At 34.3% G+C, this 19,306-nt stretch overlaps 1 protein-coding gene across 9 annotated transcripts in view; it reads left to right on the top strand.

Annotated features, from left to right (window-relative positions):
• HIVEP1 (HIVEP zinc finger 1) overlaps positions 1–19,306 on the top strand; it is an 84,513-nt gene that overhangs the window by 21,478 nt on the left and 43,729 nt on the right. For 8 of the 9 annotated variants that reach the window (XM_039349450.1, XM_039349442.1, XM_039349389.1 and 5 more), the window contains one exon: positions 18,332–18,385. In XM_039349450.1, coding sequence (XP_039205384.1) covers positions 18,332–18,385 — 54 coding nt within the window. Of the gene's footprint in view, positions 1–5,902; positions 6,268–18,331; positions 18,386–19,306 lie in introns of those variants that run through there. The other variant, XM_039349458.1, reaches the window with a different exon arrangement.

The raw sequence follows: 19,306 nt of genomic DNA, 5'->3' as shown, positions 1-19,306 counted from the left end.
GTCAAGCGTCCTTATTTTTGCACAACTCCAACAATCCCATTCCTCGCCTTTTTCAGTCACAGAGCTCTGCAATAACATAGTTTATCAAAACAAAAAGCAGGCTGCAACCGAAAAACGCTTTAAAACAGTAAGGTAAATATGCAAAATTATATGCCTAAGAAGTAGAAGGCTCATTTAAGCATCTGTTTTAAAAATATTTAAAAATGGCTGGGTTTTCCACAGTGAACTTGCTTGCTTGCCTTGCTTTCCAGTTAAGTTCAGTTCCAGAGCCCTTTCTGCAAGTCACAGCTGTCCAGAGGATCAAAAGGTTTGATTCTGAAGAATTTTCCTTTCTGACAAGTTTCTTCAGACTTTGGAAACCTGCTAAGCCTAGCCAGTGGAGAATTCAGCCCTCAGAGCTCCTCTGGAAACACATTCAGATGGTCATTTGTTCTACTGGAAATCAGCTGTAAGTTGCTTACTGAGAAGATTCAACAGACAGTTCATTCCTATGTTAAAAAGACCCATCTTAGGAACTTAAGTGATCTGTGCTTTGAAAAGCTCAAATCTTGTACACAATATCTTTGAGACAGTAGGTTTTTAAAGCAGAAATTTCACGTACAAAACATAGATGAAGTTTTGTGGTGCCACAAGACTGCATAACTACCACAGCAAGTGAATGCCTCTATCGTGCAAATATCTATTGGAAGCAAGGTTTACTTGGAACAATGAGGTCTGAGCTAACCTCCAGGATCGTCTGTTAGGCATTGTGTCCTAGGCAAGGTTTTGTCTTGTCACTCTTTTTTCCTTTTTTGAGACCCAAATCCCTTTAAAAATGTATTTTTACTTTTGCTTGTTTGCTGGTCTTTACTGTGGGATGTAAAGTTTATCAAATGCATTTCTGTCTATTATTCTTCAGAACCCTGCTATGCTCTTTCTAATAATTATAACCCTTAGGTTTCCAGTAAACCCAGTTTCTACTCTTCAGTAAGATTGTGGAATTACAGGTAGTCCTCGACTCATAACAATTTGTTTAATGAGCATTCAAAGTTACAATGGCACTGAAAAAAGTGACTTATCACCATTTTTTTAAAAAAAATATTTTATTGGTTTTTTAATTTTTAAAGAAAAGTACTCAGGACACACATGGTGTTTGGGTAATCAGACATTCAAAAGTAAAAACATAAATAAATAACTCAACTTAATACATTCACTGTCTCCTCTCTATTTCCCTCAAATAACATAATACGTTTAAAATATTCCATTTCTAAATTAAATTTCTATTACTACTAAACCTGTTTTAAAACTTTATCAGTTTACAATTACCAAAATCAAATTTAACTTTAAATCAACAAGTTATCAATTCAGGTATCCCTTCCAGACGTATTCTAGTTCTTAATTTCTCTCATCCCTCCTTTTATCACCAATCTCATTTATTTCTTCTTCCATTACACAATAGCTAACTTAGTTAAAAAAATAATGTTAAACCTTAATTCACTTCAATTCATTACACAAATTTCAAATTTCATCCAGTTGATTATCATACCTTACTTATCACATCTATGTTATTGTGCAAAAAAATCATCTAAGTTAAAACATTCCATTAATTATTAAAACCATCCCACTGTAAAAAAAATCAACATTTTTTCAATTCCAATACATAATTTTCGTCAAAAAATTATTATTCCAAAAAGTATTCTTAATCTATTTAAAATATCCATTCTAAAAATCACCATCATGTATATATGTTTATATTTTTTCTTGCTTCTAACTCTAAAATCATAAAACAAACCATAAATCCAACATTGCTTTTTAATCCATTACACAATTTTAAATTTCTCTTTTCAGTCTAATTCTGGCTTTTTTCCTGTGTCAAGCAGGTTTCCATAGGGACGCTTCCCTTTCAGCCAGTGGATCTATCTTTGTTGCTTGCAGTAGCCTTTGAAATAATAGAAATCCCATCCTCTGCATTAGAGGTCTATTTCTCTCCTCCTTGAAGCGTCGTTGCTTTGTAGTTTGAAATCTCAGTCTTTGTTTCTTCTGTTCCTCAAAGTTGCAGATGGAAGGTTTGTAAGATAGAATAAGTTCCTCTTTTATCTCTGTTGATTCCTCTTCTAATATATTTTGATTTGTACCATAGTCAGATGTAGCCTGGACATCCATTTGAACATTTGGAGTGAAATTTCTGGCTCTTAGTTCTGTAGTAAACTTTTTCATTATAGCAGTTATTTTTGCAGTAGCCTCATAGATCTTTTCCAATATAAGTGTACAGTTTAATTGTGACTGAGGTTTCTCCATTTTGATAGTGATTAAAAAGAGTCTCTCTTTTCTTTTTTGTGGAGGCTATATTTGGTATAATTTAGGCAATATCCACCCCCACAGTTCCTACAGTTACCCAGCTTATCTTTCCTCTTCAAAAGTGTTTTGAAGGTCAGCTATCTTCAAATCAAGTAACCAGAAGTTGCAATATTAAATTTTCACCACTAGATGTCCTCAGTAGGTTAAAAAAGGTCTTTTCCAAACACCATTTCTCCTTTTCTATCTTTTAAAGTATAATGCAAAAAAGAAATAATCTTCCAGCATAGGATGATAGTACAGTTATTAGAAAAAGAGGAAAGGAAAATATTTTTTTTCTGTACCCCCAAAAATATAAAAGTAAATATAGTCTTTAAAATTTTGTTCTATTTTTATAGAACGCTTTTCTTCCCAAAAAATGTAGAAGCTGCCTTTTCAAGCCAGGGAAGTAATTCCAACAAGGCTCTTTCAGGTACCAAATACAAAATAGAATAGAGAGAATAGCAAAGAAAGGTCTCACCCAGATTCACCACGGGGGTTCTTACAGCTTAGATGTTCTTTGACTTGCGGTTTGAAGCAGCAGGGTGATTGGCCATTTTACTGGCCGATCTTCTTCTCCATCAGCCCTCAGAGATAGCTCGGACTGCTAAAGGAGCCGCCGCTCCTCAGCAGCCGAGCAGAGCCTCCTCGACAGAAGTCGTGCCCTTCAGGGCAACTTTGAACCCGCATAAGGGTCTGCCGGCGGAGGGGAACCTAGCCGATGAGACAAGTCTCCCCGTGCGACTAGAGATGCCGCGAACCGGAACCGGAAGTCCTTATCACCATTTTTTACATGACCATTGTAGCAACCCGATGGTCGCTGGATCAAAATTCAGACTTTTGGCAACAGGTTCATATTTATGACGATTGCAGTGTCCCCAGGATCCTGTGACCACCTTTTGCGACCTTCTGACAAGCAGAGTCAATGGGGAAGCCAGATTCACTTAACAACCACGTTACTATCTTAAGAACTGCAGTGATTCACATAACTTTGGCAATAAAGGTCATAAAATGGGGCACGACTCACTTAGCAACTGTCTGGCTGAGCAACAGAAATTTGGGGCTCAGTTGTCGCAAGATGAGGCCTACCTGTGGTCAGTATAGTGTGGATAAACTGGGGCTGTAAACTATAAGGTAGATTATTAACTAATTTTCTGAATTAATAGCATTGCTAAGTAGTGATTTATACAAATTGCCAATACAATCAAAATACAAAATGATGTAAAATGTTCAGTTAACATTAACATATTTTAATGCAATTTTATATTTGGCTTCCAAAAACTAAGAACTATAGTGTAGTGATTGATACACACACACACACGTGTGTGTGTGTATGTGTGTATTGATTATATACATTTTTCTGCAGCATCTTAAAACAATTTGACCCAACAGTTCTTGATGTGTCTTTGGTTGTTAACTCTTGTACATGGTTCAGATACATTGTTTTTGCAAGATAATTTTTGACATTCAAAAAAATGTCATTGTGGAAAATGATATATCTTGCAATTTATGCTTAAATCATCAAAAGTTGACTTTAAAATGATTGGTGTCTTGTTTTTACACATACAGTAGTGAAGTCCATTCCTCTTGATGAAGAAAAAGCTGATATTTGTCAGTTATTGTTTCCTTTTTCTCACTTGATAGCAGCAAGCAGATAATAGAATAGCTGGGTTGGCACATCACATTATTCACCAATTACATTTTCATGGGTTTAACTTACTGAATTAAATTATTGTTTAGCTTGTTGTGCAAAGGCCACTCACACGAAGATAGAAATATATTTCTGTGATCTAATTGTATAGTTGATTTCAGTATTACAGGAATTCTATATCCAGTTTTCCACTTAGTGCTGTCAGAATGATTTATCGTAAGTGTTTGTGATAGTTTTGGATGTACTATTTTGATGTAGGGCAATAAAAATGGGTAAGACTTTCAATAAGTATCCAGGTTCTTAACATGGAAAATATGCACAATAGAACAGCAGTGAAGAAAAGCATAGCATTTATTGGGGAGGGGGCCAAGTGATGAACTGTGAGCCATAATGTCATGACATAAATCTTGTCACAACATAAATCTTGTGACTAATATATTGGCATCTGATGTTGGAACAGAAGTGTGAAAGATAGGTTCAATGTACATTTCATCTTTTTTTTGGTCATTATGCTTCGATCTGGAAGCTTATAGATTTAGGCCATAAAATATTATGCTAAAATAAGTAGGGTACAGACCAATATAACCAAGGATGGTGGTAGTGATATAAAGAAAGGAAATTGGGGCTGTGGTGGCAGGGGTCAGTTACCACCATCTTTTTTGGAGGATTTTTTGCTGGACAGTGTTACTGAGGAATCAGATGGTTCCTGACATCCCAAGTGCAAAGCCTGCAATACTATTATTTTTCTTCTATGATGAGACTTTGTAGCATAAAGAACCATCTATTCAGATTAATATTTCTATACAAATAGAAATCTCTTTGAACCTTTGTATTTCTTTTAGTGCAGAGACAGTTTATCCATGCCCCCGATAGCTTCTAAATTAGATTATTGAGTGGCCATTGTTGCTTTTTCTAGACTAACATTTCTTAGCTTGACTGAATATCTTAACTTGAATATCCTGATTGTTTTGAAGCATGAATTGTGGAATTATTCTGAACATAAACCAAGTCATTAAAGTCATATAACCTCTATAAATGTTTCTAATTGTGGGATTTTCTGAAATTGTATGGATTCATCATGCAAAGTTGCCCTTCTCTTGCTGCAATTGTCCAATGATATGGGAGTTCTTCTGGGGATGATCAATAGAGCGGCATCTCTGTTTAACAACATTATTTACAGAGCTTGTACTACACCAAAATGCTTTAATACCTCCATCAATGTGTAACTGTCCTGGAAAATGGACAAGAGAGTGTCATGATTAATTTGCCCCATTGATTTCGGTAGGTTTATGGTAAGCATGATTAATTCTCATAATGTGCGTGAGGACCTTCCAGAGCCGAGACCTAGGAAGCTTATTAAAGGCTTATTTATGTCTGCCTAATAATCATTTTAAAACTTCTGTTACAATTCTGTTTCCATGCCTGCTTAATGGGAAAAAAAACAACACTTGTAAGTAGGAGAGAATGACCACTGGCTCTATGAAAGAAGGTTGCTGAATCCTGGGTTAATCTTGATATTGAAGCTGATCTGATATTTCAGGGTCCTACCCAAAGATGAATGAGGTTTTCTTCTGACTCTTATCATTCTATATATTTTTTAAAGTAATTGTTTAAAATAAACCTCTGACTCTAGTTTCACTTTATTAAAATATCTGTAAAAGCAATCCAGTGACATATTCTTTGTTAGATGATGTTCCAAGAAAACAAAGGAAGCTTTTAGTTTGAGAAACTTTTCAAAGATAGGATATCGTTGTAGTCTTTGGCTTAGACTGTTACTCGCACTGAAAGATGACAAATACTGTGCTTGACACCCTGGCAATTAAGGAGCAGAAGGCAAAGCCTTTCTGGAAATGTTTGAGAAGATAGTTTTTTTTCAAGTGGGGGGGGGGAAGTACTTAGAGTCCTAATTTGCCATTCTCTGGGGCAATGTTCCCCCCCCCTCCTTCCAGCTACCCCAATGCAGATCAACATGCACAGGCCTTTCTAATAGGAAGAAAATCAAAATCAAATTGCTGTTTCTTTAAGACAACAATGAAACAGGGAGGAGTAAGAGTGATGTTTTGACTGCTGGCATTTGTGGCCTCTTTCTTGGCAATGTTTCATATTCCCTTTGCTTGCGTAAGAGGTGGACTGTCTTTACTGTAGCTACTGTTGCCATGGAGAGATAGCGGGGGAGGATTCCTAGGATCCCTAAGCCTGCAAGAGATTACGTCTTAGAATTGCGCTTTGAATATAGCATGATGTGGCAGGGCAATTCAGGTGTATTGTGCCATTATAATGGGGGATGACCTGTCAGCTCTCCGGTAATGTGACTATTAAAAAGCTCTCTAATTATTCTAGACTACGAGAAAAGGGTATAAAGCAGTGCATACGAATTAATTGGAAGGCAGGATTTAGGAACAGGAATTATTTCTGTGGTGTTTTAAACAACGTTGCTTTTCCTTTTATTTATATAAAGGAGAAGTTTACAATATTAGGACAGCTATAAATAGAAAGAATTTGTGAGTGATATCTGTGTGAAGTCTCTGTTGCAGTTTGGATTGTCATGTGAACAAACTTTAAATGTAAGATTAATTTGCTTTAGAATTCAGAATACAGTATATTTTGCATTTGCTTGCAATCCAAGTGTTACATTGCAGTGTAGCAGTATGCAATAAGAGTAAACACTGTCCTTAGTGCAGTTAAAGTATTTTACCAGCCCAAGAGTTAGTCACTGGGAGATTTTTAGCATGAATGAAAAAAATTACTGTATAGAAAAAGGCTTTGTTTGCTTTGGTAAGTTCTTCTAGGGGTTTTTCTTTTCATTTTCTCCATCAGTTATTACTGCACTAATTGGGCATTTGAACAAAGGTAGATATTGCTACTTTTATTTTTAAAGACTCTGTAAACTGTAGTTGGGATTTTTTTTTAATCATAAATTTTGATGACTTCTTTCTCTGTAATCCTAACATTTCAGTATAATATTTTAGAAAACATGGATCACTATTTATGTCTATAATTAAGAGAATATAAATATGATTTTGCCTTTAGTGTTCATATTTTTCATATTTGATAGCTTGCAAATGTTCTAGCAACAACTTTGAGTAAATGCCTTATATTAAAACGACCCTATTGCAGTTGGAAAGAGATATGGAATGGAAAAGGATAAGTAGGAAAGAAGGTTGCATTATAGGTACAGAGCAATTCATAGTTATTATGTGATAATGTTGGCTGCAATTAATGGACTGACTTTTTTTTCCCGGCAACTGAATTTGCAGGCTAAGCATATTGAATTTTGAAAGACCAAGTGTTCTGAATGTAGATAGTCCTTACTTCTTGCTTCAAATCTTGAGATATAATGTAGCACTGTGAGTGGATAATTATGGACTGTATAATAGAGATTATCTCGCTTATGCAAATAATCACTGATGGGGTTTGAATATACTAAAATTACCCTGTGAAATAGTTATTAGTTACCATGTACCTTACTGATGTTTGGTTCTTGTGTAGTAGATGTTTCAAACATCAAGTGGGACTAACAACAATTGATTTTTGAATGCTTGCGCTAATATATATTTGTTCCAGCATTCTAGACATATTATAGATTTTAATGGTCTTTTAAAAAAAGATGAAATAAATATTCAAACTTGTATGAATATCAGCAACAAGGTGGTACTATCATATGGTGCAATAATTCATAGGAGAAGGAAACTGGTTGTGGTGGTGTCTTAAATAGAGTTAACTGAAATATATTAATAGGTATTAGTATTTATATCAAAATAAGTTGCTTTTTTAAATAAGAGTTGTAATCCAAATCTGCTTTAAAATTATCTGTTCAATTTTCTGTTTTATATGATCACTGCAAGTAGTGATCATTATAGCTGACCTTTTTGTTAACTATATAAAGTATGTTTGTGGTTTCTTGTGTTTGTGTAACTTTCTGGTTATTCTTTTTTTTTTTAGTATTCAGTTGGGGAATACTGTGCTGCAGACTATAATGCTGCTTTATATTTATGTACTAACTTTTTTGTTGCTGTTCTGGTACGTCTTTCTCCAGCTTCATAAATATTGTACAACAACTGCTGTTTATAGCTATCAAATGAGTTTTTTTTTCCTTTAGGGAGGCACATAGTTGTTTTACTATTAAGCTTCTTAAAGGCTTGAGGATCTAAAATGATTTGCTTTTTTGGGAATGTATTTTTGAAGTTTGTCTGATTGTTAGCTTGAGTAGTGAAAGTTATTTGACAAATAGATTAAAATCAAAACTGTGTTGCTTGACCTTACAATTATTTTTAGCTGCATTTTTAGCTGTATAATCAACTGAAAGAAAAGAATAAACTGTTTGACTGTGATGTTTCACAGTGCAGGATTTCAGTAAATAATTCTTGTGCAACGGAAGTAAAGCATGACACATCTCCTGATTTTATTGCAAAATGCCCTTATAATTGAAGGGAACCATGGAATGTTTTCATCTGTATTACGTTGTGTACTTGAAGTGGATAGTATGATTAGAATTAGATCTCATTACAATTACATAGTGAATTGTGACAACATCCAGAACAACATTTCAGAATTCCAGTTCATTATATATACAATATATTTTGGGCAACTGTATCATGCAGGCAGGAACAGCATATACTGAATGGCACAATCAAATAGCTGACATTGTGTTCAGAAACATCTGCACATTATATGAGATAGAGAGAGAGAGAGAGAGAAAGAGAGTAAACTACGTAGGCATATAACAGACTCTTGTAGCATTATTGTAATCCCAAACAATTAAAAATGTGTGGGTTTTTAGATAGTAAGTTAAAGGCTTCCTCAAGGATATGTTCTAGTGACCTCATGACCACTTGTGTAGAATACTCTTAGAAACTTTATAAAATGGCTTGCTTTTATCACATTCTGGGATGTTTTTTTCAAATTCCCTATCTAGCCTATAGGTATTGGGGTTTCCTTGTTTCATCTAATATTAATGAATCTAACCTTGCCTAGCTTTTTCTAGATGTGCTAAGGTCAGCTTGATGCTGCCATCTACTGTGATATATAAAGTATATCAATATTTGAAACTTTTTGGTTCTATCTCTCTTCTTTGACTCAGATAAATCTATTTTGTTTTGTAAAAACTCTTTTGCTTTTCTTAATTTTGATAAGCCACCTTTGTACTTGAATTATAGTTCTTTACATTCATACATTGTATTAAGCCTAAGTTTGTTTAAAGCATGATTTATTAGACAACTCTGGGTTAGTTCTGTAGATGAGCAAAATAATGATGATTGATTTCCATTTCTGTTTTAGATTATTTGCTTTGCATGTCTCAGGACTGATTAAAAGTTTAGCAATATACAAACAAATATCTATAAATAATTCAGGAAGTCAAAATTGTATCTCATAAGCCTGTTCATACATCATGTTATGATGCTCAGGTGCTACTATTAAGTTAACAAACACTAGTTTTATATTAGTTTAGTGCTCTTAAATGAACAATATATTTACTGGTGCATATACATAAATTTGTGCATGATATATAAATCAGAAAGAAATGAACCATATTATGGCTTAGTGTGATTTATAGAAACATCATGTTAAGTGGGCTAAATTCTATTTTATTAAATGGTTACCTTCAATAGGAAACATGAAAATACAAGGAGAATTAGAGAAATGCAAAAAATACTATGACATTTCTCCATTTTTATTTGCTGATACTATAATAAATATATTTTATTAAGGAGATGCTAGTTCACAAAACCTCATACTATATTTGTTGATCTTTAGGTTTTCATAGGAGTTCCCCCTTCGCTTTAAAGTCCCACTTTGTAATCTCTATTGATGTATTTATTATTCTGAGTTATTATATCTCTTGTTTTGAATAGTAAACTTTAGGATGCAGTATTGCAACATTCTTTTGGCGGTTAATATGATGATAAAATTTAATTATAATGTGGCATTGATTTATTATACAATAAAGACCTTCAACAAGACCAAATATTCAACTGCTGGTAAAAAAACTTCTATCTACTTCTATGTCCCAAATCGTTGCAATATCATTACAGGGATCTAAAATTGAAAGCTAGATGTTTAAGGTTATGTTAAATCTCATACAAAGTTTGAACTCTTGGGTAGTTAGCTCTTATTGAGGGAAACAAGGCCCTATGGGTAGCTAATCATGAGTGAAAACTGGACTTTAATTGGTTTATCCAAAACATTTTTGAAATAAGGTAAGAAAACCTGGATGCAGGTAGGGAGTGGGCATAGAATGAGGCTTAGATAGATTGATGTGAAAGGACTTATAAGATGACTGTTTCAGATCTGCTATAGCCTTGCTTAACAACCAATTGCTTAGCAACTGTTTGAATTTATACCAGATTACCCCCCCCCAAGGTACTGACGACCCAATTTTGAAGTTCCAATGGCCGCATCCCCTCCACCATCCCCACAGTGATTGCATTTTGGATGCTTGGCAACCAATTCACTTTACAGCCATCTGCAGCATCTCATGTTCACGTGATCATAATTTTTGATGGTTTTTTTTTTTTTGCCAGTTTCTAGCATTTATTTCCTGTTTCCAGCAAAAAAATGTCCATTGAATAAAGTAGATTCACTTAACAACCATGATGTTCACTTAACTGCAGCAAAAATGATAAGATCAGGCTTGGTCACTTAACTGCAACAATTTACTATTGTAATTCTAGGCTCAACTTCGTATGTAGAGGATTACCTTTATTTGAACCAAGGGAAGGTGAAATCATTCAGGCATGATCAAATATATTGTATGGTGTATTCAACCATGCTCTTGAACTGCAAGAAATTTGTTTTCTGATAAATGAGTATTTTTGTGGTAGGTATGTTCCACATAGCATCACTTTGAGAAGAGTTGCTCCACTGGCAGTCCTTACTCTCCTTGGCATGCTCTCAAACTTTCAGATCTACCTACTACTTCATAGTTTTGAATTACATATTTATGGTATCAACTTGTGTAACATTACTGGTGTGATGAAACTCACAACTCAATGCCCATGTTACTGGAGATCAAGGGTGGAGTATCATGAAGACTTTTTAAAGAAAAATTTGGTAGCTCAACTGCTTATACATACGTTCTCCAACTGCATTACTGCTTGGTATGCACATGTGAATCTTTGAAATTTAACATCTATCTATGTGTTTCACACATCAATGAAAATAACAGCCACTGATGGTGCTTTCAAGTGTAGCTTGAGGAACGGTAATATTATTAAGTCCATTTGTCTATTTAGCAAATGGTGGATTAATGTGCTGCATCCTGACTGGGTCAATTTAACTTTATAGAAAAGCTTTCATAGCATGCTTATTAATTGCTGTTGCTGCAACAATAGTTGTAAGAGTTATTTACTGACATACTGTATCTGATGCTAGAAAGGTTGTATTGATACTCTTCCTTTCTTAACATGTACAAAACGTTATCCATGTTTATTAGCATTAACTTTTCTTGTACACTGGAGAATGTTTGACTTTAATAATTACTTATACAAAGCTGACTCCTAGTGGTAAGTCTAAGTCTATACAAGCTCTCATTGATCTTTTGTTTTGTAGGAGTCAAGTCAGTTTTTGATACTCTCTTTAATCTTTATATTGAAGAAAAGTATATCATTTAAATTCTCGATTTCAGAAATGTGGAATCCAATTACAAGTTCTTCAAGCTGTTGGAAGGAATGAGGAAGTTCTAATTTTGTGAAAAAGAAAACACTAATTTGGAGATGTATAATACAGGTCATTAGAGAAGCTAGTGCTTGGACAAAGTATTCATTCGTTCAGCAGGAGAATTCCAGTAGGTTTTAATCATTGTACTTAATAATGTCAACATTCTCTATTTTAACAAATATTTGAGGATATAGAATATTGTCTGGAGTGAACTGCGTGTGCCAGTTATGATAAATGGGAGGAAAGGTGAGGTTCATTGTGTAAAGGCTGAGAAAATGAAGCAGCTCTTCAGTGAATTCTCAGAAGGAAAGCTGTGGGTCATACCTGATCATTCAGTCTGTTACCATGGTTATATAGCCTTGTGGTCCTAAACGAGAAATAGTCGCTGAAAATAACAAATCCATGTGTCTTTATAGTCTGTGAATTCCAAGATATTTGTGAAATACCATCTGCTTGTCCCCATCTGTTTCTTTGGAACAAATAATTAGATATGCAATGCTCAACACTGTACATTGTTTAGATTACAGTGAACTAGTATGAGAAAATATAAAATGTATCCAGTATTGTGAAACTATTCCATGTTTTAACAACATGCATAATATCATATTGGCTGTGGAAGTCCATATAGTTGTAGAAGATGTTGGACTAAAACAGAGTGGTTTTCCCGTGGCCTATTGGTTGTAAAAGGTCTCTGTGAAATAAGATTGGCGGCACGTGGATCTCCAGTTATTTCAAGTAACAGGTAAACTTTGGAAGAGGTGAAACCTATTTTAGAATCTATGTTTAATATACAGGTAGTCCTTGACTTACAACCACAGTTGAGCCCAAAATTTCTGTTGTTAAGTGAGACAGTTGTTAAGTGAACTTTGCCCCATTTTACAACCTTTCTTGCCACAGTTATGTGACTTACTGAAGTTGATAAGTTAGTAACCTGGTTGTTAAGTGAATCTGGCTTCCCCATTGATTTTGCTTGTTGGAAGGTCACAAAAGGTGATACAGCAACGGTTTTAAGTATGAACCAGTTGCCAAGCAGCTGAATTTTGATCACATGATCATGGTGATGCTGCAAAGGTTGTAACTGTGGAAAAATGGACATAAGTCACTTTTTTCAATGTCGTAACTTTGAACGGTCACTAAATGAATTGTTGTAAGTTGAGAACTATCTATACTGCATATGGATGTTCTATACCAATCACATAATTTGGGGTTAATGAAAGTTTTCAGTCTTCAGAGGCAGTCCAATAGAAAATGGGTTGAAACCAAGAGATTTTCAGCCTCCGTATGACATTGTCACCAGTTACTCAGTAATGGCGCAGTAAAGGAACACTTAGATGAAGGTACATTTGCTTACTATCAATATAATTCAAGTGCATTCAGTCTATAAAACTTTGCACAACCTAACCTATTACTTACTTTTTAGGCTGGGCCCCAACATTTTACTTCTGTACAAGTAGTCATTGCTAACTAACAGTAATTGGGACTGGAATTTCGATCACTAAGTGATGCAGTCACAAAGTGAGATGCCACATGACTGTGTAATGGAAGTCCCAGCAGTCCCTGTTGCCTTCATTAAATGAAGATCATGGATCATTAAGGAAAGACTTCACATGACCGGGACTTGCAACTTTCTGCCGGCTTTCAAGATGCAAAGTTAATGAGGGAGCAGGTTTTGTAAACCCTGGCCATAATAAGTTTTTTCATAAGCAGTTCACAAGTAGGTTGTTGGGTGGGTGAGTGCTGTGGAATATTTTTGTAAAGTTGCACTACTGTGAACCAATGAAGTTTTACTCCACATCCACCAATCTTTTAGAATCTGAGTGTTTCAAGACCAGTTCACTGTTAGTGAATAAAATTTACATGATAGAAATATAACTGAGTAACCATAATATTACTTTTTTATCAGTTTTATTGGGAATATATTTTTGGGAAATTCCCAGTTCTTTAAAGCAGAAAGTTCTTGATATATTCTGTAGCATCCAAGATTACAGGACAGTTTAAGTTATAGGAAGAATTAATTCAATTGCATTTTAAGATAAAATTTTTAATAGAGCAGTTCTACTGTGGAACCAGTTATTTAAGGAAGCTGTGGACACCTTTTTACTGGATGGCTTCAAACAGAAGTATGAATTTTATGGCTTCCAATTTATTATTGCATGACTGTTTTTTTCTTTTTCTTTTTGGGAGCTGTCAGCTGAGTGCAGCCTTGTATCTGCAACATTATTTTTTATCAAGTTTGAGCTCTCCATATTTTATGCTGAATCTAAAAAGAGCTATTGCATTTTATAGAATCATAAAGAAGGATCTGGGAAAACATAGCTTGAAGGTGGAGGTGAGACTGTAACTGACATAGAAAGATGTCAAATAACAAGGGTAAGGCACAGAACCATTGTAATTGCTTCTTTCATTTCTTTTTTGCTTTCAGCAGTCGGTAAAGCTGCTATTAATTTTTATTGTCTAAAACTCTGGCTTTGGGCACACAATAATAATGATAATTATTATTCTTCAATGCCGTGGTAAGGCTGCACTTGGAATACTGCATCCAGTTTTGGTCACCACGATGTAAAAAAGATGTTGAGACTCTAGAAAGAGTACAGAGAAGAGCAACAAAGATGATTAGGGGACTGGAGGCTAAAACATATAAGGAACGGTTGCTAGAATTGGGTATGTCTAGTTTAACGAAGAGAAGGACAAGGGGGGACATGATAGCAGTATTCCAATATCTCAGGGGCTGCCATAAAGAAGAGGGAATTAAGCTATTTTCCAAAGCACCTGAAGGCAGGACAAGAAGCAACGGGTGGAAACTAATCAAGGAGAGAAGCAACCTAGAACTAAGGAGAAACTTCCTGACAGTGAGAACAATTAATCAGTGGAATAGCTTGCCTCCAGAAGCAGTAAATGCTCCAACACTGGAAGTTTTTAAGAAGAGAGTGGACAGCCATTTGTCCGAAATGGTGTAGGGTTTCCTGCCCGAGCAGGGGGTTGGACTAGATGACCTCCAAGGTCCCTTCCAACTTTACTACTACTACTACTACTACTACTATTACTACTACTACTACTACTACTACTACTACTACTACTATTATTATTATTATTATTATTATTATTATTATTATTATTATAATGACCCATAAAGTTTGCCACAAAGGTGGGACAAAATAGCATTATCATTGTGGTCATCATCAAAGAAAATGGTTGCTTGCATGGGATTGGACCTATTCATGTACTTGAGTTTGATTGATTTGGAGAACTGATAGCAAGGAATAGAATTGCATTACTGGAATTAGAGTAATCTGTTCAAATCATACACAATCAAGCACCCAGTTCTACAAACTAAGGAGTGTTAGCATTAAGAGGTTTTACTTTATTTTCAATTTTTGTTCAGTTATTTTAGGTAACAAGGGGTACTCATCAGCCATTTTTAATCTTAGAGCACTTGATACTAATTCTGCCATTCGTAAGGTGACCAACGTTTTTACAATGAGAAGGAGGACACAAATAAATTGAAGAAAAAAATATGAATAAATAAAATTAATTATTAAAACTGAAACAATAATATAAGCGAATAAACTTGTAAATAAAATTATACATATTTGGAAATTATTAAATAGATAATGAATTAATAAAACGTGAATTATTGTGCTCATCTGTGTATGATTGAATATTCACTGAGAAAGAAGTGAGTCTAATGTGTGCGTGTGTGCCGTTCGTGTTTTGGTAAAAAATAAACAAAGCCACTTGTGCGCCGCGCACTCTTGCATGCAGTGCAATCTCTCAAAACAATTTTCCTGTGCGGAGGGCATGCGTCTCATAATCGCGTCTCGCCGCACTGTACCAAGCCTTGACAAATCGTCATGTCAAATACAAATACGTCACATCACACGCAACGGATCGGATTGGCATCAATTGAATACAGAGATTTACAGATTAGTCTTCAAATATCGAAAAGGAGGACATGTAGGAGGACACTTTTCGAGAGAGGACAGAACTTACAAAAGAAGGACTGTCCTCCCTAAAGGAGGACAATTGGTCACCTTAGCATTCGGAAATGATTTGCAGTGTATGGGGAATTCTGAGTAGACACTGCATCTGCTTTCCGTGTTTTCAGAAATACTAGATTACTGTGGGCATCAACATTTGAAGCATCTCCACTGTTGATGGATCAGCTAGATGTGTAGGTGGAATTGATTATCATAAACATTTGCTCTGTAGGCAGTGCTTATTTTCCATGCATATATGTATATATATATCAAAACATTCATTGTAAAAAATAAATTTCTCATTCATCCACCCTCACAATATCCTAATGTTTTAATGAATAAAAATTACACATTTTGGGAAATATAGATGCACGCATGCACACATGCGGATGCATGATTTTGTGAAAGATTATTGGACTCTAATCTTGATTCAAATCCTAGTTCAGATAAGGATTCATTGGATGGTCCTGAGTAAATCTCATTTTGACTCAGCAAGGTGATGTGAAAATAATAGCAACCTGTCATGGTTGTCATGGCAATAAGTTGAAACAGAGACTGTAAATCAATTTGGCAAACTCACCGATAAAGAATAATGGTTTCAGTTTTTTTATTTATATATACACATGCATATATACTGAGAAAAAGTTTTAAATACTTGGGACTTTATACAATCAATTAAGCAGGACATTCTGGGTAGCTTTATTGTAATCTTCATATATTGCTGATGATCACTGAGCACATGAAAGCACCTTGATTAACTATTTGATAATCTACTGATTCTACTTTACTGAATCTGGTGCTTTTTGAATATTTTAGCCTACAACCTTCATAATTCTAATAAAATGAAGTACAAACCATTCGTATTTCCCCCCCCCCCACTAAAACTACATGGCCATGTCAATGAAGTCATTGAGAACGCTTCATGTAGTCTTCTTTTTCTGTCCAAGACAGTTGGAGAGTTAAGAGGAGAAAAGACATTAATATCATTCTCATGTTAATTTAGATCAGGTATGAGAAAAATTCTGACATGCCAAGCTATCTCATTCAAGGAAGAACAGACAGCCCAAGTAAGAATTAATAGGAGGCATGCCTAATAGATAAGTTTCTTGCTGTTTTTAATTCTTTTCACTATACAGATTAGCACATTAGAACTCATGAGTGTTTTAATTTTGTCCTTGTGTATTCCCTTTCTGCCAGTTTTATTTATAAAAGTAATATCCTGCATTGTCATTGTTTTGTGCTTTTTGGGAAGCTGCCATATACAAATAACTGGCTATGATGCTTTTCAAATTGCAAAAATGATATTCCTTTGAGAGCTTCTATATTGTTTTTATGTGTTTGCACGAAACATGTCAGATAAAAAAAGTGTGCATTCTGCATGTGCCTTAGGAAGAAGTCTCAAGTTAATAACTTGAAAGCTACATTTTTTTTTGTATTAAAGTGGCATTCATTAAATGCAAAATGAATCCATTGTTATTGCTTCTTTATTGGGCTCAATTCTATGATTGTTCAGGTAGCTACAATACTGTAACTAAATATGCCTCCATTGTTTTCCATGCTATAAAATTTCCAGAATGAACGATTTGACAATTTTTCTATAAGCTGGGTAGTAAGTAGTACTTAACACATACTAATACTGCACCAATCTTTATAGCTTTAGGACAAGAATGAAGGAACCAGGACTTATTTTGTGGTCCTGTTGTTCTCTATGGTTAAACATCTCATTTGACTTTGTTCTGTTGGAGTAAAATGCAGAAGAGGGAGATACCTTGTTTCAGTTTTTCAGTTCATGTACACCTTGTTTTCTCCCTCCTTTGCAGAAAAAAATAAATAGCTTTAATGGACATAGTTTTACCCTAGAGCTGGAACACTATCATTAACATCTGGCCTATTGGAATACGTGGCGATCAGTAATCAGCACCTCTGATTTAGAATTCGAAGATGATCAGTTATTTTCACTATATATGTTAAAGCTTTGACATTTGAAAGAAATTTATTTCTACAGCTGTTTAAAATGATTGCACTATGGTAAATCTCATCACTTTTCTGTTGCCTTAGACTGAACTTCATCATCTTAAGGCATTCTTTCATATTTCATTCATTCATTTATTTATTTATTTATTTGACTTATATATCGCTTTAAGTGCAAGCACTCTCTAAGCGGTGTACACCAGTAAGCAATGTATATATTTATATTTACATTGCCCCCAAAAATCTGGGTCCTCATTTTACCTACCCCGGAAGGATGGAAGGCTGAGTCAACCTTGAGCCGGTGAGATTTGAACCGCTGACCTGCTGAACACAGTCAGCCTGCAGTATTGCACTCTAACTGCTGCGCCACCTCGGCTCTTTTGTCATATTTGATTATCTTCATTTTAAAGCATTCTTTAATCCCACTACATTTGGTGTCTATTTGTTAAATTGAAGCTTCTAGATTTTTATCACAGAGTGAGCATTTTCCTAGGGACAATATTAAGTCTTATTTCTTTGTAGGACCATTTTTATTCAACAGAAAAAGCAAGAATAGTTTGTGCTAATTAATACTTAACAGTTTTTAATACTAAAATGGGTTTTGCTCTAAGTTTCTATAGTGAGCAACATTTACATTATGTGTAAACTACTCAGTAATATCAAGAATATTTTATAAATGGTTATTCAATAACTGTTAGCTGGGAAAGTGTAATACTTAAAAATAAGTTTTGCTTTTTTAGTTTTAATATTCTTTTTCTTTTAGATAAAATTGAAGAAGCACAGAAAGAACTAAATGAAACAGAAGATTCTAAAAAAGGTAAAATCAAGTTCGTTTTTATTCTTCCCCATCAGCCTCAATCTAAAGACTGTTGTTCTAATGTGAAAAAAAGTTTAGCCTAATTTGGAATAATTTTAATGAAGAAAAAGCAGAAAATAATTTTTTACAATAAAACAACAAGAAGTTTGAATTGTACTAGTATGAAGAACATTTTTTCCAATGGAAAGATTAATGCTCCATGATACCCAGAAAGTAATTATTAGAATTATGTTATCATTCACTGCACATACTCCTTTAGGCTATTAATTTATTTTCTTCATGGCTGCACACACACACACACACACACACACACACACACACACACACACTATATATATATATATATATATATATATATATATATATATATATATATCACACACACACACACTATATATATATATATATATATATATATATATATATATATATATATATATATATATATATATATAGTATATTATTAATTCTTTAAAATATAACTTTACATCCTGTAAGATAGTATTTGCCCTGCTTGAAATGCTGTGAATTATTTTTTGGAAAAGAAATTGAGAAGACTAGTGACAGGTTTCAGAATAGACCATAAGGATCTGTCTGTCCTGATCTATTTGTTATGGGTCTTAAAGTATGCATCTTAATAAATCTCTGTACTGTACAATATAAAACACTGGATTCTGATTCAATAACTGACTAGAAAATTCATTTTTGATACAGAATTTCAAAGAACAGTAGCATTTGTAATTGAATATGTTTTTAAATCTTTCAGGGCTGAAATAATGCATAAATGCCAGAACCATCGGAGCAGAGATTATTTTGACAATAAAGAAGGAAGCACACTGTGTGTGTTGATTTAGTTCTTTAACTTTTAATGCCATTCTAACTTTATTATGTAGCAAAAGTTGAATGCTTTTTTTTTGCCAA

The sequence above is a fragment of the Crotalus tigris genome, unplaced genomic scaffold, assembly GCF_016545835.1.
Source record: "Crotalus tigris isolate CLP2741 ecotype Arizona unplaced genomic scaffold, ASM1654583v1 scf7180000017564.2150845, whole genome shotgun sequence".
In the NCBI taxonomy this organism is placed as follows: domain Eukaryota; kingdom Metazoa; phylum Chordata; class Lepidosauria; order Squamata; family Viperidae; genus Crotalus; species Crotalus tigris.
Note: the sequence above shows the minus strand (reverse complement) of the source record. Positions and strands in the feature narration are given on the sequence as shown.